Source organism: Panthera uncia, chromosome B1, assembly GCF_023721935.1.
Source record: "Panthera uncia isolate 11264 chromosome B1, Puncia_PCG_1.0, whole genome shotgun sequence".
Lineage (NCBI taxonomy): Eukaryota > Metazoa > Chordata > Mammalia > Carnivora > Felidae > Panthera > Panthera uncia.
The window spans coordinates 62,002,986-62,027,946 of record NC_064811.1 but is presented as its reverse complement, the minus strand read 5'-3'; the positions used below and the strand labels follow the sequence as shown (position 1 = coordinate 62,027,946).

Sequence of the window (24,961 nt, the reverse complement as noted above, 5' to 3'; positions counted from 1 at the left end):
ACACTGCCTATAAGAGACTCAGCTCAGAAGTAAGGACTGAAAGTAAAGGGATGGAAAAATATATTCTATGCAAATGGAAACAAACTGACAAAAAGCTGATGTAGCTAAATTTATTCAACAAAAAATACTTTAAAACAGACTGTAATAAAAGACAAAGAAGGGTATTACATAATGATTAAAGGGTCAAACTGGCAGGAAAATATAGCATGTATAAATATCTATGCACCCAACATAGAAGCACCAAAATATATAAAGCAAATATTAATAAACCTAAAAGGAGAGACAGCAATAGTAGGGGATTTTAACACTTCACTTACATCAATAGATAGATGATCTAAACAGATAATCAATAAGGAAACATCACCCTTAAACAACACATTAGACCAGATGGACTTAATATATTTATACAGAAAATTCCATCCAAAACAAAAACAAAAAAATAAAAACCACATTCTTGTCAAGTGCACATGGGACATTCTCCAGGACATATCACAGATTAGGCCACAAAGCAACTCTCAGAGTATTGAAATAGTATCAGGCATCTTTTCTGACCACAATGTTATGAAACTAGAAATCAGTTACAAGAAGACTGGAAAAAAATACAAAAACATTAGAAATTAAATAACATGCTACTGAACAACCAATGAGTCATCAAAGAAGTAAAAAGGAAAAATCAAAAATACCTAGAGACATATGAAAACAGAAATACAACATACAAAAACCTATGGGATAAATCAGAAACGATTAAAGGAGAGAAGTTCATAGCAATACAGGCCTACCTCAAGAAACAAGGAAAATCTTAAAGAAACAATCTAACTTTAAACAGAAAGTAACTACAAAAAGAACAACAAATGAAATGCAAAGTTAGGAGAAGGAAAGAAATAGTAAATATCAGAGGGGAAATAAATGAAATAGAGAATAAAAGGACAATAGAAAAGATCAATGAAACTAAGAGCTTGTTATTTGAAAAGATAAACAAAATTAACAAACATTAATTAGACTCACCAAGAAAAAGAGAGGGTGGGCTCAAATAAATAAAATCAGAAATGAAAGAGAATTACAACTGATACCACAGAAATACGAAGGATCATTAAGAGACTACTATCAACAATTACATACCAACAAACTGGACAACTTAGAAAAAATTATTAAATACCTAGAAACAAACAACTTCCAAGATTGAATCAGGAAGAACAGAAAAATCAGAATAGACTTATAATAGCAAACAGATTGAATCAGTAATCAAAAACCTCCCAACAGACAAAAACCCAAGATTAGCCAGCTTAGCTGGGGAATTCTAACAGACATTCAAAGATTTAGTATCTAGCCTTCTCAAACTCTCCCCAAAACACTGAAGAAGATGAGAGAATGCTTCCAAACTCATTTTATGAGGCCAGTATTACCCTGATACCAAAATTAGACAAGGACACAACAAAAAAAGAAGAAAATTACAGGCCAATAATCCTGGTGAACATGTATATGAAAACCCTCAACAAAATATTAGCAAACCAAATTCTAAAATACATAAAAAGAATCACACACCATGATCAAGTGGAATTCATTCCAGGATGAAAGGATGGTTCAATATGTGCACATCAATGTAATACAGATTAACAAAATGAAAAATAAAAATCATACGATCACTTCAATAGATGCAGAAAAAGCACCCAACAAAAGTCACATCCATTTACAATAAAAACTTTCAACATAGTGCTTAAAGAGAGAACGTACATACCCCAATGTAATAAAGGTCACATACAAACCCACAAATAATATCATAATCAATGGTGAAAAGTTGAAAGCTTTTCCTCTAAGGTCAGGAACAAGACAAGGATGCCCACTCTCCCCACTATTATTCAACATAGTATTGGAAGTTCTAGTCATAGCATTCAGGCAAGACCAAAATAAGGCATCCAAATAGAAAAGGAAGATGTAAAATTGTCACTTTTTGCAGAAGATATGATATCATATATAGGAAGAGCCATAAGACTACACCAAAAGACTGTTTGAACCAATGAACAAATTCAATAAAGTGTCAGGGTACAAAATCAATAAACAAAAATCAGTTGTTTCTATACACTAACAACAAACTATCAGAAAGAAATTAAGAAAGCAATCCCATATATTATTGCATCAAAAATAACAAAATACCTAGGAATAAATTTAATAAAGGAGGTGAAAGCTTAATACATGGAACACCGTAAGATGGTGATGAAAGGAACTGAAGATGATACAAAGAAATGGATATTCCACGTTCATGGGATTAGAAGAATTAATATTGTTAGAATGTACATATTACCCAAAACAGTCTACAAATTCAAAGCAACCCCTATCAAAATTCTAGTGGTATTGCTCACAGAAACAGAACGAATGATTCTAAAATTTGTATGGAACCACAAAAGACCCTGAACAGCCAAAGCAATCTTGAGAAAGAACAAAGCCAGAGATAGCAAGCTTCCTGATTTCAAAACTATACTACAAAGCCACAGTAATTAAAACCATATGGAATTAACATAAAAGACATATGGATTCATGGAACAAAATAGAGAACCCAGAAATAAAGCCACACATATATGGCCAATTTACAACATAAAAGGATACACAACAGAGGAAGGGTGGCCTCTTTAATGAATGGGGTTGGGAAAACTGAACAGCTACATGCAGAAGAAGGAAATCAATACCTCCTACCACATACAAAAATTAATTCAAATAGATTAAAGACTTGAAGGTAAAACCTGAAACCATAAAACACGAAAACACAAGTGGTAAGCCCCTCAACATCGGTCTTAGTAGGTTTTCTGGATGACTCCAGAGGGAAACAACAACAACAAAATAAACAAATGGGACTACATTACACTAAAAAGCTCTGCACAGCAAAGGAAAGCATTCAAAACAAAAAGGCAACCTAGTGAATGGAAGAAGGTATTTGCAAATCACATATTCGATAAGGGGTTAATATCCAAAATTTTATAAAGAACTCATATAACTCAATAAAATAATAAATAAATCCAATTTAAAATTGGGCAGAGACACTCTCACCACTGTTGTTTAACATAGTGCTGGAAGTTCTAGCATCAGCCATCAGACAACAAAAGGAAATCAAAGCCATCAAAATTGGCAAGATGAAGTTTTCACTTTTTGCAGATGACATGATATTATAAATGGAAAATCCGATAGACTCCACCAGAAGTCTGCTAGAACTGATACATGAATTTAGCAAAGTTGCAGGATACAAAATCAATGTACAGAAATCAGTTGCATTCTTATACACTAATAATGAAGCAACAGAAAGACAAATAAAGAAACTGATCCCATTCACAATTGCACCAAGAAGCATAAAATACCTAGGAATAAATCTAACCAAAGATGTAAAAGATCTGTATGCTGAAAACTATAGAAAGCTCATGAAGGAAATTGAAGAAGATATAAAGAAATGGAAAAACATTCCATGCTCATGGATTGGAAGAATAAATATTGTCAAAATGTCAATACTACCCAAAGCTATCTACACACTCAATGCAATCCCAATCAAAATTGCACCAGCATTCTTCTCAAAACTAGAACAAGCAATCCTAAAATTCATATGGAACCACAAAAGGCCCCGAATAGCCAAAGTAATTTTGAAGAAGAAGACCAAAGCAGGAGGCATCACAATCCCAGACTTTAGCCTCTACTACAAAGCTGTAATCATCAAGACAGCATGGTATCGGCACAAAAACAGACACATAGACCAATGGAATAGAATAGAAACCCCAGAATTGGACCCACAAATGTATGGCCAACTAATCTTTGACAAAGCAGGAAAGAATATCCAATGGAAAAAAGACAGTCTCTTTAACAAATGGTGCTGGGAGAACTGGACAGCAACATGCAGAAGATTGAAACTAGACCACTTTCTCACACCATGCACAAAAATAAACTCAAAATGGATAAAGGACCTGAATGTGAGGCAGGAAACCATCAAAACCCTAGAGGAGAAAGCAGGAAAAGACCTTTTTGACCTCAGCCGTAGCAATTTCTTACTCGACACATCCCCAAAGGCAAGGGAATTAAAAAGCAAAAATGAACTACTGGGACCTTATGAAGATAAAAAGCTTCTGTACAGCAAAGGAAACAACCAACAAAACTAAAAGGCAACCAACGGAATGGGAAAAGATATTTGTAAATGACATATCGGACAAAGGGCTAGTATCTAAAATCTATAAAGAGCTCACCAAACTCCACACCCGAAAAACAAATAACCCAGTGAAGAAATGGGCAGAAAATATGAATAGACACTTCTCTAAAGAACATCCGGATGGCCAACAGGCACATGAAAAGATGTTCAACGTTGCTCCTCATCAGGGAAATACAAATCAAAACCACACTCAGATATCACCTCACACCAGTCAGAGTCACCAAAATGAACAAATCAGGAGACTATAGATGCTGGAGAGGATGTGGAGAAACGGGAATCCTCTTGCACTGTTGGTGGGAATGCAAATTGGTGCAGCCACTCTGGAAAGCAGTGTGGAGGTTCCTCAGAAAATTAAAAATAGACCTACCCTATGACCCAGCAATAGCACTGCTAGGAATTTACCCAAGGGATACAGGAGTGCTGATGCATAGGGGCACTTGTACCCCAATGTTCATAGCAGCACTCTCAACAATAGCCAAATTATGGAAAGAGCCTAAATGTCCATCAACTGATGAATGGATAAAGAAATTGTGGTTTATATACACAATGGAGTACTACATGGCAATGAGAAAGAACGAAATATGGCCCTTTGTAGCAATGTGGATGGAACTGGAGAGTGTGATGCTAAGTGAAATAAGCCATACAGAGAAAGACAGATACCATATGTTTTCACTCCTATGTGGATCCTGAGAAACTTAACAGAAACCCATCGGGGAGGGGAAGGGGGAAAAAAAAAAAAAAAAGGAGGTTAGAGTGGGAGAGAGCCAAAGCATAAGAGACTCTTAAAAACTGAGAACAAACTGAGGGTTGATGGGAGGGTGGGTGATGGGTATTGAGGAGGGCACCTTTTGGGATGAGCACTGGGTGTTGTATGGAAACCAATTTGACAATAAACTTCATATATTGAAAAAAAAATAAAAATAAAATTGGGCAGAGAATCTAGACATTTTCCCATTTCATGGCCAACAGGCACCAAAGATGCTCAACATCATTAATCACCAGGGAAATGAAAATTAAAACCACAATGAGTTATCACCTCATACCTGTCAGAATGGCTATTATCAAAAATAACAAGTGTTGGCAAGGATGTGGAGAAAAAGTGAACTCTCATGCACTGTTGGTGGGAATGCAAATTTGTGCAGACCCTGGAAAACAGTATGGGGATTCCTCAAAAAATTAGAAACAGACAACCATATGATCTAGCAATTCAACTTTTCAGTATCGATCTGAAGAAAATGAACACACTAGTATCAAAAGATATATGCACCCCTATGTTCCTTGTGGCATTATGTACAATAGCCAAGATATGGAAACAACCTAAGTGACCATCTATACATGAATGAATAAAGATGGGGGGTACACACATACACACACACACCACAACGGAATACTACAATACTATTCAGACATATTAAAGAATGAAATCTTACTATTTGTGACATTAATGGACTTGAGGGTATTATGCTAAGTGAAATGAGTCAGAAAGACAAATATCAATGATTTCACTTATAAGTAAACTCTGAAAAAACAAAACAAACTGACAAAACCAAAGCAAACCCAGTCTCATAGATACAGAGAACAGAGTGGTGGTTGCCAGGAGGGGAAGGGTATGAGGGGAGGGGGCAAAGTGGGTGAAGGGGATCAAGAGATACAAACATTCAGTTATGAAATAAATAAGTCATGGGGATGTAATGTACAGCACAAGGGGTACAGTCAATAATGGTCTATTAACCTTGTATGGTGACAGATGGTAACTAGACTTATGTGGTGATCAATTTGCAACATATACAAATGTTGAATCACTACGTTGTACACATGAAACTAAAACAATATTGTAGGTCAATTACACTTCAATTAAAAAAATGACAAAAGAGTATACATTGGTTTTCGAGATTTACTGTCCATCATTCCACTCCTGTGACAGCCTCAGAAGATCCTATACTGCAATCAAACTGCTCCATGGAATATAAGAATGTGTACACATACAATTACTAAGTACTATGGCCATATCTATGACAGCAGAATTAACAAATGAGGTATTTATTCACCAGTGTGTTTAACTCCCAAAGAGATAAAAAAATAGCTTAAGATTGTGTTTTAATTATACACTTGGTTATAAAACTAAACCTGACAGAGTCCTATAAGGCTAAGTCTATAAATGAAGAGTCTATTGAGTGTAATGAACCCTTTTTTTGGCTGCAACCAGCCAGGAGAGAAATATGCACAGCACATAATGGAATAATAAGGACACTGTAGGTGTTCCTAGCCTATTAAACAGCTTCCATATCTCAATCAAGTTTCACTGCTCTCCATGAATCACTGTTTGTAAGAAATGTCTCTCAGGACATAATTAAAAACTTTGTTCTTTTCTAATGTAAGTAAGATTAAGAAAGACAATTGCTAATGCCAGTGACAAAGTGAATGGTCTGGACTCAAAATATTTCATAAATGATTTTAGTTTCTATTTAACACTACGTAAGTTTAAGGCGATCAGTTACAGTTTTCTTTCAAAGTTTATTACATTTATTGATAGAAATAATGTGGGAATTTACAAAGATTTCGTGATATGTTTCTTATTCATGTTAAAGAGGTCTCTTATCCAAACAACTACAACATGTTAATAAGGTAATTAGGAATCCTTTGGAGAATTAAATTTTATTTATTTAATCCCTGAAAATACTACTGCTGTTGTATATTGTACTTGCTTATCAGCTTGATTGTTTTCTTAGTATTTTACACTTTTTTAAAGTTTATTTATCTATTTATTTTGAGAGAGAGAGAGAGAGAGGGAGAGAGGGAGAGGTGGGGGGGGGGGGGGGGGGGGGGGCGGGCAGAATCCCAAACAGGCTCCATGCTGTCAGTACAGAGCCCGATGAAAGGTTCAATCCCATGAACCATGAAATCATGACTTATGCCAAAATCAAGAGTCGGATGCTTAACCAACTGAGCCACCCAGGCACCCCAATATTTTACATTTCTAAAGAAACACAGAGCTATAGGGAAGTCTACCCAAGCAAACCACTCACCCAAACTGAGTGGTCTGTGCTTACAAACTTCACTGATAACTGCTTGCAGATTCGCCACTATCTGGTCACTTGGCATATCGAGCTGAAAGAAAAGGATATATAACATTAATAATGTGAAAGTGAGAAGACAATACAACTTTTAGTAATTGCATCAGTATTTATTTTAGGCAGTGTCTTTCAAATATTCAACTAATGCGAACTATCTATTAAAAGACCTTACTCTGGAAGAAAAAGTTTCTGTAACTCTTCTTTTAGAATGCTACATTCACATGTCCTTACATGTCAAGACTTAATTATCTTATGGAACATGTCATAGTAAAGTATTTTGAAGTTGTTCTACTTGAGACTCCTTAATTTCCAAGTAATTTCCCCAAAGCACATCCTGAGGCAGAATATACCATCCCCTGATCCCTACTCCCAAGGAATTAGTGATACTTCCTCTTGAAGTTTTTTTATTAATTTACTTTTACAGGAAACTAAGAAAATGTTTAGAAGTTCATGCTTTCAGGAATACAAAATAAAACTACTTAACACACACACTTACATTTCACATATCTGCTACAGAGACATTTTCAGTATGCTATGGTAACACTCTATGCGGTAATAATTATCCCACTACTCAACAAAAATTACAGTAAGTAAATATATACTGAACAAGCACTACTCATAAAACTCCAAAACCTAGCTCCTAAATTTGTAAAGTCCCTGTGTTTATCATTCAAATTCAATGCATGTTACTCTTCTAAAATACACTACTTAAATTAGTTATATTCCATCCCAGTGTTTAAAGGATTTTAAGCTTTGTCAAATGAATCAATTTTTTAAAATTCGTGTAAAACTCATAATAGCATAACTGGCAAAAATCACATGGTAACAGTTCAAGTTCAAGCAAGGTTTCTGTTTTCCAACGACTCTGAGACCATTGCAAGAAATGTGCTGGGTAATAAGCATAAAGAGAATTCCTCATGAAAAAATTATTCTCATTACCAACAGACAACATTTATTTGACACTCACTTGAACATGATGCAATACCAAACTCTAAATGAGAAGGTTTGGACATTATTGGAGGAATTTTCACTTTATGCCAATCCTTAAGTGGGAGTTCTAATAGGAAAAAAAAAAAAAAATCAAGCAATGCTTAATTCACCTTATGAAGTCCACAGAATTTACAGATTTTAATCTGCAGTGAATCAAGTAGTTCACTGGCAGAAAAGGCACCTTACATTTGCTATGTTAAAAATCAAATCAGTCATTGAAAAAAAATTAAAAGAAATGGGGTGCCTGGGTGGGTCAGTCAGTTAGGCATCTGATTTCGGCTCAGGTCATGATCTCGCCATTCGTGAGTTCAAGCTGTGCATCTGGCTCTGTGCTGACAGCTCAGAGCCTAGAGCCTGCTTCCAATTCTGTGTCTCCCTCACTCTCTGACCCTCCCCCGCTTGTACTCTGTCTCTCTCTCTCTCAAAAATAAGCATTAAAAAAAAATTTAAATCAAAACAAAAACCTTATTCTCCACATTAATCAAATTGTCCTTTCTATCATCCACTGAGGTAACAGTTACGGCTCTAGTAAGTTCATTCACCCTTTGTTAAAGACCTACAGCTACCTTAAATTTGGGAAAGTAATAGATACAAGAAAAAGCAAGATGTCCAACATATTTTTTTTATTATTTAATAACTATTAAGTTATGCTCTACATTGTTATACTATCTATAATACACTAAACTCAACTATACTTTCTGTAGACTTATACTGCCTACAGTAAACTAAAAATAAAATGCTACACAAATGCAACATGTGCTTTAGAAATATAAAACAAAGACTTCCTCAGCAACTTTCAGAACTAGGATACTTTCAATGATTTCATTAAGTTCTAAAATATGTAAAAAGGTTTTTAAACATAGTTGGGGCGCCTGGGTGGCTCAGTCGGTTAAGAGTCCGACTTCGGCTCAGGTCACGATCTCACGGTCCATGAGTTCGAGCCCCACATCAGGCTCTGGGCTGACGGCTCAGAGCCTGGAGCCTGCTTCTGATTCTGGGTCTCCCTCTCTCTCTGCCCCTCCCCCGTTCATGCTCTGTCTCTCTCTGTCTCAAAAATAAATAAAACGTTAAAAAAAAATTAAAAAAAAAATAAACATAGTTTACATTTTTGTCCAAATTTTAGCACCTCTAATCTTTAGTACTGTATCCTCTGTGGAATTTTAAAGTATATTTATAACCATAACACTTCATTTTACCTTTTCTTTTAGATATTACACAAAATTATGAAAAATTAAATATATTATGAAATATATATATTATATATTATATATATGATTTACATAATAACTTGTTATTTTTTTAATTTCTTTAATGTTTATTTATTTTTGAGAGAGAGGCAAAGAGACAGAGCATGAGTGGGGGAGGGGCAGAGAGAAGGGAGACACAGAATCCAAAGCAGGCTCCTGTCTTTGAGCTGTCAGCACAGAGCCCGACAAAGGGCTCGAACCCACAAACCGCAAGATCATGACCTGAACTGAAGTCGGCTTAACCAACTGAGCCACCCACGCATCCCTAACTATGATTACTTAATTGGCTACTGATGCTAAGATAATTATGGACCAAAAAAAAAAAATGTATGCATGCATGAATTTTATCAAAACTTGCACTGGAAATGTACTTGGGCTGACAGTAATCTAGAGAGAACTCAGGAAAGCAACATTTGCAAGCTTCTCTACCAATATCTGTTACTCTGCACTTCCATGGTGCTCTCATACAATATTCTCATGCAAAAAGGCAAGGATGAACCATTTTGAGGAGATGGTATTATCTGTTAGATTCTCAATATCAGAGCATAAGACTTGGTACAGCAGGAAAGAAAAAAAATGGGACTGGTGGACCTTGACTATGGTAAGCACTGTATTTGCATATGTGCATATGTGTGTATTTGAATATCTAATAGTCACAATATTATCCAGGTTTAGCTAAAGACTGTTCACTATAGGGCAAGACAGTTATTTCTCATTCTGTAGCACACATGGTGTCAAGAAATGAAAATTCTGAATTCTACTTCTGCTTAACATCCCTCCCTTATTATGTCAGAAATAATTCCCTAAGCAGACGAGAAGGAAGATTTACCAAAGATGTTTGGGTGGAGGTGAACTCTGTGACTCTCTTTGCTTTTACTATCAGATTTTCATCTTTCCATGCAATTCCTAACCTGTCTTCATGAGTTTCTACAATTATGAGAAACTAAAAATCTGCTGTTCCTGACCATTTTTTCATCCCTTTGAGATGCAGATGTATGCAAGGCAAACTGTATTCATGAAAGTGTCTAAGGCAACGATTTTTTTTCCAGGTTTTTAAATTCCAATTGGTTAACATCAGTGTAATAGTAGTTTCAGGTGTAGAACTTAGTGATTCATCACTTACATATAACACCCAGTGCTCATCTCAACAAGTGCCCTCACTTAATGCCCATCACTCATTTAGCCCATCCCCCCCCAACTCCAGTCCAGCAGCCCTCAGTTTGTTCTCCATAGTTAACAGTCTGTTTTCTGCATTGCCTCTCTTTTTCTTTCCCCTATGCTCATCTGTTGTTGTTCTTTTTAAATTTTTTTTTTAACATTTATTTTTGAGAAACAGGGCATGAGCAGGAAAGGGGCAGAGAGAGGGAAACACAGCATTAGCAGCAGGCTCCAGGCTCTGAGCATTCTCTACAGAGCTCAAAGTGGGGCTCGAACCCATGAACCATGAGGTCATGACCTGAGCTGAAGTCAGACCTCGACCTACTGAGCCACACAGGTGCCCCCACCTGTTTTAAGTTCCACAAATGAGTGAAATCACATGTGACTGACTTATTTCACTTGGCATAATACTCTCTAGCTCCATCCACATCCTTACAAATGGCAAGATTCCATTCTTTTTGATGGCTGAGTAATATCCCATTGTGTGTGTGTGTGTGTGTGTGTGTGTGTGTGTGTGTGTGTGTATGTACACATCTTCTTTATCCATTCATCAGTCAATAGACATTTGGGCTCTTTCCATAACTTGGCTATTGTTGATATGCTGCTGTAAATATCCAGGTGCATGTATCCCTTCAAATCAGTATTTTTGTATCCTCTAGGTAAAACCGGCTAGTGCAATTGCTGGATCAAAGGGTAGTTCTATTTTTAACTTTCTGAGGAACCTCCATGTGTTTTTCAGAGTAGCTGCACCAGTTTGCATTCCCACCAACGGTGCAAGAGGGTTCCCCTTTTTCAGCATCCTTGTCAACATCTATTTCCTGTGTTGTTAATTTTAGCCATTCTGACAGGTGTGAGGTGATATCTCATTGTGGTATTGATTTGCATTTCCCCGATGATGAGTGATGTTGAACATCTTTTCATGTGTCTGTTAGCCATCTGTATGCTTCTTTGGAAAAATGTCTATTCATGTCTTCTGCTCATTTTTTAAAAAAATATTTATTTTTGAAAAAGAGAGAGAGAGTAGGGGAGGGGCAGAGAGAGAGGGAGACAGAGTATCTGAAGCGGACATCGTGCTGACAGCAGAGAGCCCAATACAGGGCTCAAACTCACAAACTGCAAGATCATGACCTAAGCCGAAGTCAGGCGTTTAACTGACTGAACCACCCAGGCACCCCATCCTCTGCCCATTTTTTAATTGGATTGTTTTTTGGATGTTGAGTTTGAGAAGTTCTTTACAGATCTTGGATACTAGCCCCTTACCAGGTATGTCATTTGCAAATACCTTTTTCCATTCCAAAGTTTGCCTTTTGGTTTTGTTCACAGTTTTCCTTCCTGTGCAGAAGCTTTTTATCTTGATGTAAGTCCCAGTAGTCTGTTTTTGCTTTTGTTTCCCTGGCCTCGGGAGATGTATTAGATCCCTGGCTGTGACCTTTTCTTGTTTTTTCTTTTGAGACAAATTCCTCCATCTTGGCATTTCGTCTCTGTCTTCTGTGTATTATGAAAGCCTGTAATGTTTCCTGATACTGAGAGTAATGGCTTTATGAAGAAGAGGGAATCTAATTTTCAGGGCCTAGCACTTCAAGAAGTGTCTCTGGCGTGTGCTGCGTGCACTCTGCTGCTGTGTTATGGCTGCTCCATCCCTCAGGTCAGTCCTCTCTCTGCAGAGTTTCTCCTTGGCTGCAGTGGGGAGCATTTGGACCTTAGCCAGAAATGTGGCAAGTTTTAACCAGGTGTGCTCTAGTCAGCTTGCTAAAAGAGACCTGATGCCATTTCTACTAGACTTGAACCTTTACAGAACTCTATGGTCAGCAGACATAGTGGGTGTGGGGGTTTGTGCTGGTCTTCTCGGGGAGGGGTCCCGCTGGCACCGGTCGTTAGGCAAACTTACCCCAGAAAAGCAGTACCAGCAGAGCGCAGGGTGGGCGGGACTTGGTGTTCAGCGGGTTAGGCAGCCAATGTTGGCACTGTGCTGTTTACTGAAGTTGTTTTATGCTGAGGGGTTGGGGGAGTGAAATGGTGCCCACCAGTTCTTTTGTCCCTGGACAGGCAATGCCACCTCTCACAGATGCGCTCCAAAATGTACTCACAGTCCCTCCCCACTCCTTAGGTGATCTTCAGATTGCACAGCTTGCCCTGGGTTGTTTGCCTGCCTCTACTCCAGGAGTAGGACAGCATCCTCAGGTCTTTATTACAGCCAAGCCTGGGGACCTTTGAAACTCCAGTCTTGGAGCTCCATTGGCTGCAAAAACTCAAAATTCAGCCCCTCTCCTTTTCCCAGCCAATGGCTTTGGGGAAGTGTTTTTGTATTTATCCCTGTGTGTTCCACTCTCTCTCTCTGGCCTTTCTCCACAACCAGGACTCCCTCCCCTCTGCAGTACCTTTGATCAGATACATTTCTCTCCTAAACCAGGTATCCACACTTCCTACCTTCCTCCAAGCAGCCTCTTCTCTCCCTCTAATTGTGGAGTTTGTTCTATCAGTCCTCAGGTCAATTTCTTGAGTATTCAGAATGATTTCAGAATTACCTAGCTGTGTTCAAGGAGGACAAGGCAAGCCTAGGGTCCTCCTACGATGCAGCCATCTTAGCTCCATCTTAACTCTGCCCCGCCCAAGCAATGACTCTTAAACTTTTTTGGGTCATGAAACCTCACTCCAGAAAACTGCACACAAGCACACAAAAAAATTACCCTATGCTTTCACAGGCTTCATGGATTATCTGATTAAAAGAAAGGGGAAGAGAGAAGAGAGGCTTCTGAAAAAAGTGTGTCAGCTAAAAGGGATCCCTAGTCACACTTTTGAGAACTGCTAGCCAAAAGGTAAGTCTTAAAATATTTTGGAAGACTAAGGACTACAGTGTAGGAAAATAATCTGGCTGAATTTTTTACCTTTTACAGAGGATAAAAAGAAAATACACACACAAGCAAAATACATATATATGATTTTTAAACAATCACATGATCCTCCTAAAGTGGCCAACTACTGTCACTATAAATGTTCTGACAGCCTCTAAATGTATGATCATCTCTAAGTGGAAACTGTAAAGAGGACTGCTCCTTTGAAAAGCACTTGTTAGAACATCTGGCCTCCCAAATCTCTTCCAAATGCAATGTTCTAAGATTCTGCAGATGGGCCAATCCTCTTAATCACCATGACTCCTTACAGTCTAAACCAAGGAAAGGAAGATAATCTGTGTGTCCTCTATACAACATTAAGGAAAGTAATAATAATAATTGATTGATTGAGCAGCTCTATTTATTGAGTAAATTCTCTGAGCCAGGCTCTATTCTAAACATTAAACATTCTCATTCATTTCTCCTAAGAATCCTTTGAAATAGGAACTACTGCAATTGCTCTCTTACCATTAGAAACTGAGACCTAGAGGGCTCCTGGGGGGCTCAGTCAGTGGAGTGTCTGACTCTTGATTTACGCTCAGGTCATGATCTCGTGGTTGGTGGGACTGAGTTCCACGTCAGGTCTGTGCTATCAGTCTGCTTGGGATTCTCTCTCTCTCTCTCTCTCTCTCTCTCTCTCTCTCTCTCTCAAAATAAATAAAAACTTTAAGAAAAAGAAAAGAAACAGACTTGGAAAACTTTGTTAACTTATCCAAGTGCACACACCCTGGTAAGTAGTGGCTCAGCAGCTATGTCCATGAGCTCTAAAGGCAGAGAAATGTAAATCTGAACCCCATTTCCTCTACCTTGGACACAGTTTTTAAGTGTTGGTAATTCTTACGAAAGATGAAGTATAAGTTTTGGGAAAATACAAAAGGAGTTTGTTATAAACTAAGAGCTGAAAAAGAGGAAACTAAGTGAAATACTTAACGGAAAAGAATATGCATTTAAGTGGGAAAAATATGAATTTTTCTTTCTGCCAAATGAATCCTTTACTACCCTCCAAGCTTTTAGGTGGTTACACCCTATCATTCAGCAACCCTTTCTTGGCCCCCACTCTGTCCATCATCATCCTGAAAGCTAGAAACAGAAAGGTGAGTAAGAATCAAAACTTGCCCTCAGGGAGCTTAGAATCTGGTCACCAAAATACGACATCACAGGTGACACTCTAACTATATGAACAATGTTCTACAAGGGCACAGAGGAAGAAGTGATGGACTTTGACAGAGAAGGCTACCCAAAGAAGGTGATACACGGGCTTAAAGATTAAGTTAGTCTTAAAAGATGAAAAGTTTTGAGGAACAATGAGGATCTTCCAGGCAGAAGGAGCAGCATGAGCTAATGTGATAACAAGGTAGAACAGGTTACCATTAAGTGACTCATTATATCTGGGCCTAGGGTTGCAAACTCAAACTCAAATGCCTACAGTGGCCAGACCAGGTAATGTGCAGGATTGAAAGAGGCCTAGGTTTGAGTGCATATGTCTACAACACCTGTGTGACACAGGCTGTGCAGAGGTGGATAGCAACACTCCACATGGAGGAGATAGTAAGCTACTCGACACTAATAAACTGTTACACTGAGGGCTGTGGGTCCACTGTTACCAGAATCCCTGACTTGTCAAGAACCAGAAATCTGAAGTTCTTTGTGATATCATCTAGTTTTTAAATGCTGATTCAAGAAAACAAAACAAAACCACAATCCAGGACCAATAAAATAAGTTTGGGGACCTAATTCAGCCTGTAAGCTGCCAATTGGTAACTCCAGACTTTAGCCTGCTTCCCTGAAAATAGCAAGAAATGCTAAATTTGAAACTGATGTAGTGATTCGAGACTACAAAGAGATGTGAATATAAAGATAAAGATTTTATTTAGAACTGCGAGCAGTGTGAAGCTATTCAATGTTTCTTAGCAGACAAATGGTATATCTGATCAATGTCTTACAAAGAATTCTAGAGGAAGGGTATGCGTAAAACAGTTGGCAAACTTTCTCTATAAATGGTCAGACGGTAAATATTTGGGGCTTTGCAGGCCAAACAGTCTGTGTTGCAACTACTCAATTCTGCTATTTTAGCAAGAAAGAAGCCATAGACAATACACAAATGAATGACTGCACCTGTGTTCCAACAAAACGCTACTTACAAAACACGTGGAGAGCTAGAAATGGTCCCCAGGCCAGTTTGCAAACCCCTGATGTGGAAGACAGACTGAAGGATGTTTGAGGAAGTGAATGGGCAAAAAAAAGCCATTAATTTTTGTGCGATGAAAAAGATTTTTGTTTTGTTTGGTTAACAGAAAGCTTTGTTGGGTGCTGAGAGATTTCTGGTATCCTACTATGTATCCATCTACTATGCAGATGAAGCAAAAAAAAATGTTTTGTCAGGCTAAGAATTGCATTGCCATTTAAAGTAACAGTAGGGAAAATGCTTAGCAACTGTTTTAACAGCTGTTGTAAGCTTAGATATGTGTTTGGAAGAAGATGTTGCATGGGGCTTTTCTGGAAGTTTCTTCAGGACTGATTATCAGGTCCTAAATATGAAAGCAAAAAAAGGCATTTGATACCCTATATTCTAAAGAAAGATACCAACAATTAAGGCCGCCAAAAAGGTGCTATTATAATCAACACCTACCTAAGTAGAAGCAGGCCAAGTGAGGGGAGGCAAGGCTCCAAGAAGCTACTCTGTGGAGATGAGGGGGGCACCTGTCAGAAGGGGAGACTAGTGGGCTGAACATGTGGTATTAAAGACCTCAAACCAATAAGGGCTGGCCAGAGAAGCAGCAATGATCAAGTGGGGGCAACAAATTCAGGCAGATAAGCAGAGGCATGTGCCTTTCCTGCCTTAATACCCCAGGGTAGTCAGGCCTGAGAAACAGATTGGGGCAAAGTATCTCAGAAGTGAATCAAGTCATTGCAGAACTCTAAGGTCTAGAGTGGGAGGTTTTGTGAGTGAAGACTTCATAAGCCATCCTCACATCAGATCACATGAACAATAAAAACCTGGTTCCAAACTGAGCAAGGGAAATCTTTGCATGGGAGATTAGAGTTCTGAACTGCATCAGACTGCACTTGTAATTACTGACAGTCACTGGAAACTATAAGATCTATCTAATGTGCCAGGGAAGGGAACACAGAAAGGAAATCATACCCATGGCACAATAAGAAAATGGAGGAAACTATTCCATGTTTGTATCCCACTAAATTCAGACTTCAATAGTTATAAATTTATACATACTACTTCTATACATACGAAAGACGTCAAGATTAAAAAGCAGTTAAATTGGCCTTTTTTAGGTGTACAGTTGCACACATTGTAACTCACATATACAATTAAGTAACCACCATAATACAGGATACAGAAAAAACTTCCTGATGTGATCTCTTAGCCACTGCTACCCTCGCAAACCCTGATATGTCACTGTATAGTTTTGTCTTCTCAAAAATGTCATACAAATAAATAACAGTATGTAACATTTCCTCTTTTCTTTCCTCTGTAATTTTTTAAAAACTGTGCTGAAAATACAAAAAATTTACCACTGTAATTATTTTGAAGTATACAGTTCAGTGGTATTAAGTACATTCTCATTTTTGTGCAACTCTCACCACCATCTACCTCCAGAACTTTTTCCATCTTTCTTGTCTAAAAGTATGGCACCTGTCGATGGATGAATGGATAAAGAAGATGTGGTGTGTATATATATATATACAATGGAGTATTACTTGGCAATCAAAAAGAATGAAATATTGCCATCTGCAACTATGTGGATGCAACTAGAGGGTATTACGCTAAATGAAATTAGTCAGTCAGAGAAAGACAAAAATCATATGACTTCACTCATATGACTTTAAGATGCAAAACAGATGAACATAAGGGAAAGGAAGCAAAAATAATATAAAAACAGGGAGGGGGACAAAAACATAAGAGACTCTTAAGTATGGAGAACAAACAGAGGGTTACTGGAGGGGTTGTGGGAGGGGGGGATGGGCTAAATGGGAAAGGGGCATTAAGGAATCTATTCCTGAAATCATTGTTGCACTATATGCTAACTAACTTGGATTTTAAATAAATACATAGATACATACATACATACATACATACATACATAAGGGGCGCCTGTGTGGCTCAGTCAGTTGAGCAGCTAACTCTTGATTTTAGTTCAGGTCATAATCTGACAGTCGTGAGATAAAGCCCCGCAGCGGGGTCCACATTAGGCGTGGAGTCTGCTTGAGATTCTCTCTCTCTCTCTGCCCCTCTCCCACTCACGCTCTCTTTCTCTCAAAAAATTAAAACTGTGCACCCATTAAACACTACTTTCCCCATTCTCCCTTTCCCCATCCCCTGGCACACTTTAGAGATTTTGCATGTTCAGTTCCAGAACCACCACAATAAAGTGGAATATTGCAATCAAGTGAATCACCGTTCTACTGTCTGTCTCTATGAACAGGATGGCTCTTGGTACCTCAAATAAGTGGGATCATATAGTATCCTTTGTCAACTGGTTTACTTCATTTAGCATAATGTCTTCAAGGTCCATACATGTTAAATATAGCATGTGTCAAATTTCCTTCCTTCTTAAGACTGAATAACATTCCATGGTACATACAGACATACCTCATTTTCTTAAGCTTCACTTTATTGTACTTTACAGACACTACATTTTGAAAGTTTGTGGCAACCCTATGTCGAACAAGTTAATTGGCACCATTTTTCCAACAGCATTTACTCAATTCATGCCTCAGTCATATTCTGGTAATTCTCACAATAGTTCAAACTTTTCCATTATTATATTTGTTATGGAGTCAATCGATGCAGGAAACTGCATTATTAACTTGTTTTAAGAAACTGCTACAGTCATCTCAACCTTTGGCAATCACTGCCCTGATCAGTCAGCACCCATCAGCATCAAAGCAGAATGTCTTGATACCAACAAAAAGATTACAACTCGCTGAAAGCTCAGATGATGGTTAGGATTTTTTAGCAATGAACTATTTTTTAATTGTTCTTTTAGACATAATGCTGTTCCACACCTTAACAGACCACGTATAGTATAAAAATAACTTTCATATGCAGTGAGAAACCAAAAAATTCATTTGACTCACTTGATTGCAATATTCCACTTTATTGTGGTGGTTCTGGAACTGAACATGCAAAATCTCTAAAGTGTGCCTGAATATACGTTTTGTTTATCCATTCGTCTGTCATGGACACTTGGGTTGCTTCCACTTTTTGGCTATTTGAATAATGCTCTTATGAACATGGCTCTACATACACCTGAGTTCCTGCTTTCAATTCTTTTGGGTATATATAAGTAGAATCTATGGATCTACTGTAATTCTATGTTTAATTTTTTGAGGAACTGTCATGTCATTTTCCATGGCAACTGCACCATTTTATATCCCTACCAGCAATGCACAAGGGTCCCGATTTCTCTGTATCCTTGCCAACACTTATTTCTGGGGTTTTTTTGATAACAGCTATCCCAATAGGTGTGAAGCAGTATCTCACTTTGGTTTTAATTTGCATTTTCCTGTTGGTTAATGATGCCGAGCATCTTTTCATGTCTTTATTGGCCATTTGTATATCTTATTTGGAGAAATGTGTATTCAGATCGTTTGCTCACTTTTTGAATTATTTATCATTTTATTACTGAGTTACAGTGGCCCCCCTTTATCCATGGGAAACAAGACCCCCAGTGGATGCCTCAAACTGAAGATAATACCAAACCTCTAAATTATGTTTTTTCCTATACATTCATATCTGTGATAAAGTTTAACTTACAAATTAAGCACAGTTAAGAGATGAACAATAATAAAATAGAACAATTATAACAATATTCTGTAATAAAAGTTATGTGAATGTGGTCTCTCTCAAAACATGTTATTGTACTATGCTCACCCTGGTGATGATAGGGGATGATAAAATGCCTACACGATAAGGTGAAGTGAGGTGAATGACACAGGTGTTGTGATATAGTGTTAGGCTGTCAGTGACCTCCTGACAGTGCATCAAGGGACCATCTGCCTCCAGACTGCAGTTGACCATGGGGAACTGAAACTGTGGAAAGATAAACCACGGATAAGGGGGGACTACTGTATAAGAGTTCTTCATGTATTCTAGATACAAGTCTCTTACCATATATATATGATTTGCAGATATTTTCTGCTATTCATTTGGCTGCCTTTTCACTCTGATATTGTCCTTAGATGTACGAAACTTTTAAATTTTGATGAAGTCCAATTTATCTCTTTTGTCACCTGTGCTTTTGGTGTCAGTATATATAATCTTTTGAGACTACTTTCACTTGGGTTATAGAATGTAATCTTCTGGGATTCATTTAGGTGGTTCCATCAACAACTCCCACCCTTTTTATCACTGAGTAGTAGTCCACTGTACGATGTACCAGACAGGTTTTTTTTAATCCATTCACATATAGAAGGACAACTGAGTTTTTCCCAGCTTTTGATGATTATCAATAACAGTTCCTATAAACATGTGTTCAGATATTTGTGTGAACTTAAGTTTTGATTTTACTTTTTTTTTTTTTTAATTTTTTTTTTCAACGTTTTTTATTTATTTTTGGGACAGAGAGAGACAGAGCATGAACGGGGGAGGGGCAGAGAGAGAGGGAGACACAGAATCGGAAACAGGCTCCAGGCTCCGAGCCATCAGCCCAGAGCCTGACGTGGGGCTCGAACCCACAGACCGCGAGATCGTGACCTGGCTGAAGTCGGACGCTTAACCGACTGCGCCACCCAGGCGCCCCAAGTTTTGATTTTACTTTGAATGCTTCAACTCTATGGGATAAAACCCCAGAAAATTTGTGGGCTATACAATATATGTTTAGCTTTATAAGATACTACCAAACTGTTTCACAGAGTGGCTATACCACTTTGTACTTCTACCAGAGAAGTGTGAGAGTTTGTCCATAATTATATTATTATTTAAGTAATTTTCTGCATGACACTTCCTTCTTTTTGGGACACCAATAATATGAAAGTTAGATCTTTGTTACTGGCCTCTAGGACTCTAAGGCTTTATCTTTTTTTCCAATCTTTTGTCTTTGTTTCTCAGATTGGATAATTCCTATGATCTATTTTCAAGTTCTACCCTGTCATCTCTATTAATTTCATCTCCAGTAGTTCATAAACAACTTTCATCAGGTCCCTTTCCCAGGTTGATCTTCCCAGTACTTTCTGGTTCCCTGAGGCTCTCCTTTTGGAATCCTGCCCAGAAAGCTGGGGCTTTATTTACCCCATTTTGCTACTTATTCTCTGTAACTGTTCCTGCATTGGGAGCCAACTGACAGAACAGAAAGAGAAAAAAAGCAAAGACAGTGTGCCCTATCCTCTTGTGACCTCAGATCCTCCAGTCAGAAAGGAAGGTTCCCCTGTCTCAAATTTTAGGTACCTGTATCCTCTTCGGCACCAACTGTCCTCATTAGGATGCATTATCTCTATTTCTCAAGCCTGAGGTAAAGGGCTTCTCCCGAAGCTCTGTCTGCACCAATGTCCACTTCTCAGTTTCAAACTATGTTGAGAACAGGTCATGTGACAACACAAGAGAAACATGGCAAACTCACCACCAGTAGTGAGTGGTGGTACTTCAAATTCTAGTCTTCCCTAATACACCTGCTACTATTTACTTTTCAGAGTCTTCAAATAGCTACTCCATGCATTCTGTCCAGGTTTTATAATAGTTGCATTCAGTGCGAGACAGGTTGTCATGTGATTACATCATCTCACCTGGAACCACAACTTCAGGCTTATGTATTATGTATTTATATTTTAGGGTTGGCAAACTTTTTCTGCAAAGAACCAGATGGCAAATATTTTAGGCTTTTAAGGCCACATATGATTTTTGCTGCATATTCCTTTTTTTTAACACCCCTTTTTTAAAAGACCATTCTAAGCTCACAAGTAGTACAAAAACAGACCAAAGAGCCACTGTTTGCCAACTCCTGTATTAGAATACATTATTTGTCTCCAAATATATACAAATTCATGCAAAGACAAGTTGTGATATGAGTTATGCTTTACATCACTTTAACAAATTCCTTATCTTTGCCAAAATCTAAATGGGGGAAGGAGGGTGCTCTCAGGCAAAAGCAACTTTCATCATTGCTTATAATAAAGCTACTTAGAAAATGCTTAATTTTGTCCTTCTTTCTTTTTTTTTTTAAACGAGGCTCCACACCCAATGGGGGAGGTGAATTCATGACCCTGGAATCAAGAGTCAGAGGCTCTACCAACTGAGCCAGCCAGGTCCTCTTTATGTTTCTATTTAATATATTTGATAATTCACAATAGGGTCTTATTGGTGTTTTATTATTTACTGCAAATACTATATTAGTGAATGTTATTTGTTTGAAAGTAACACTAATGAAACTCACAAGGAATTATCTTTCAGATCTATTCAATTTCTTCTCCCAACATTTGAATAAAGACAGAATTCAGTAAAAGCTATCAAACTTATCACTGGCTTTTGAAATAAAGTTAACAGGGGCACCTGGGTGGCTCAGTCAGTTAAGTGTCCAACTTCAGCTCAGGTCATGATCTCGTCGTTTGTGAATTCGAGCCCCCTGTCAGGCTCTGTACTGACAGCTCAGAGCCTTGAGTCTGCTTCGGATTCTGTGCCTTCCTCTCTCTCTGTCCCTCCCCTGCTTGTGCTCTGTCTCCCTCGGTCTCAAAAATAAATAAACATTAAAAAAAATTTTTTTAATGAAATAAAGTTAACAAAAGAAAGCTGTTCATGCAATATACTGACAACTACTTACTAAAAAATGAATTAACAAACAAAGGGAAGCAAGTTGGTTTACTCCCCTTTTACATGTTATCACACAAGTATTTTTCAGCATGTTATTCTATTAATCAGTGATCACTACATTATTGCGTTAATACAATGAATTAAAAAGAAAAGTTAGGGGCGCCTGGGTGGCTCAGTCGGTTGAGCGTCTGACTTCGGCTCAGGTCATGATCTCACGGTCCGTGAGTTCGAGCCCCGCGTCGGGCTCTGTGCTGACAGCTCAGAGCCTGGAGCCTGTTTCAGATTCTGTGTCTCCCTCTCTCTGACCCTCCCCCGTTCATGCTCTGTCTCTCTCTGTCTCAAAAATAAATAAACGTTAAAAAAAAAAAAAAAGAAAAAAAGAAAAAAAGAAAAGTTAGCTGTTTCTCTCAAATGTTATGGTTTTTCTTATGCTATAATTTATATCTGGTAAAAGGTGAAACTCACACTTTCAATTCCCAAAAGTTCTAGGAAATTATCTAATTTCATAACAGTATACAGGTAAGAAAACTAGAAGTGATAATAAACAATTTTTGATTTAATACTCCTACTGGGAAGAACACTGATAAATATCCATCCAAAAGATATAATGTAAAAAATACTATAAGGATTATTCATCCCAGTTAAATATGCATAGCTCTCACAATAAGGGATTAAGCAGAATGCTGGCACATATTGGGTTCTGGATAAATAGTTTCTCTTTCCTCTTTTTTAGCCCCATATGCTTGGAGATCTAAGATCTATTGCCAATCTACTTCTTTCACTTTTTTTTTTTTATGTTTATTTATTTTTGAGAGACAGAAACAGGGCACGAGTGGGGAAGGAGCAGAGAGAGAGGGAGACACAGAATCCAAAGCAGGCTCCAGGCTCTGAGCTGTCAGCACAGAGCCCGATGCAGGGCTTGAACCCATGAACCTCGAGATCATGACCTGAGCTGAAGTCGGCACTTAACTGACTGAGCCACCCAGGCACCCCCGCCCCCGCCCCCTTTCACTTTTAATATGAACAAGCACAGAATTTGACTTTACATTCCATAGTTTATTTTCTTCTCTTTTTAATTCCCTTATCTATGACACAGCATGCTGTAGTATACCACCAATAATGTAACAAAAGAGAAGCTAATTATCAACTGGAAGGAATGGAGAAAAAGGAGAGGGGAAGTAGCATTGAGCTATGAACCAATGGCCTACCACCTTTTATCCAACTGTTGCTTGTATCTAACTGCTTTAAGCAATATTCCTAGCTTGCCACTTTCTCAACTTATAGGCCTCACTGCTGTAAAATAACCCTTCAATTTCCAGGTACTATGTTATCCACAACTTGCTGTTCAACTGAACTTCAGCATATTCACTTTTCCTGTTGTAACATGTTTGCTAAAACTGGAGGCTCTGATTTCAACATAAGATTTTACTATGTTTACATTCCCTTGCCCTGAACTTGTTTATTTTTGTATAATATACTTCAGCTTTTATCAGCTGCCACATTAACAATATTCTTGCCACAAAACAATTCACTATTACATAAGCAAAGTATAGTGATACATGCCTATGAATGAACCATGTCCACAACCTTAAAAAGGAGAGAAAAGCACATCAAAGTCATTGCCTTTATATTAAGTGTGTCAAAGATCCAAGTATTTTTGAAATCTGAACAAGAAACACCAGTTAAATCAGGTCTTGGCATGATACAGTATAAATGTAAATCTGAGCTGTCTTGCCCTGTTTTTTTCCTTTTAGAAAATGAGTATAGGTTTTATCTGCCAATACCATTAACATTTACAAGTCTTCAAAATCTGGTTATTTATGTGATTGTAAAAGGGCTACAGCTGTTTGTATTTATTTATTTATTTTTTGAATGTTTACTTATTTTTGAGAGACATAGAAAGACAGAGTGCGAGCTGGGGAGGGACAGAGAGAAAGGGAGACAGAGAATCTGAAGCAGGCTCCAGGCTCTGAACTGTCAGCACAGAGCCTGAAGCAGGCCTTGAATTCAAGCCGTGAGATCACGCACGACCTGAGCCGAAGTCAGACACTTAACTGACTGAGCCACCCAGGGGTACCCCTACAGCTGTTTTTCTTTAATGTTATGATAACTGTGCATGTCAAAGCTGGTCTATGACAAATGTACATTTTAAAGATATTCTTCAAATTTTCAATCATATTCAGAGATGTTTTTAGAAGTCTTCCTCAGTCCAAATTATTCAAGGTTTTATGTTCTAAGTATATATTAATTAAAAGAATAGAGGGGTGCCTAGGTGGCTCAGTTGGTTAAACCTTGGACTTCAACTCAGGTCATGATCTCACAGTTCATGAGTTCAAGCCCTTGAATCGGGCTCTGTGCTGACAGCTCAGAGCCTGGAGCCTGCTTTGGATTCTGGAATCTCTTCTGGAGTCTGCTGGAGTCTCCTTCTCTCTGCCCCTCTCCCACTTGTACTTTCTCTCTCTCTCAAAAATAACATTAAAAAAAAAAAAAAAAAAGAATAGAAATAGTTTCTAAACAGAAAAAGAACAAATGACATACATATTTTTAAAGTACATAGTTGCTTTAGAATACTCTCCTTTTTTTACTTGATTTTTTTTTTTTACTTGATACTAGTGGGATCTTGTCCTGTGATATAAGAAAATAAATAGGAAAAGTAGGACTCC

The 24,961-nt window shown here is 37.9% G+C and overlaps 1 protein-coding gene across 1 annotated transcript in view; it reads right to left on the bottom strand.

The window, feature by feature from the left end:
- The window catches only part of MRPL1 (mitochondrial ribosomal protein L1), a 97,499-nt gene that overhangs the window by 3,405 nt on the left and 69,133 nt on the right, over nt 1-24,961 (bottom strand). Inside the window, exon 8 of the mRNA XM_049632096.1 lies at nt 7,204-7,285. Within this exon, the coding sequence (XP_049488053.1) occupies nt 7,204-7,285 (82 nt within the window). The remainder of the gene's footprint in view (nt 1-7,203; nt 7,286-24,961) is intronic.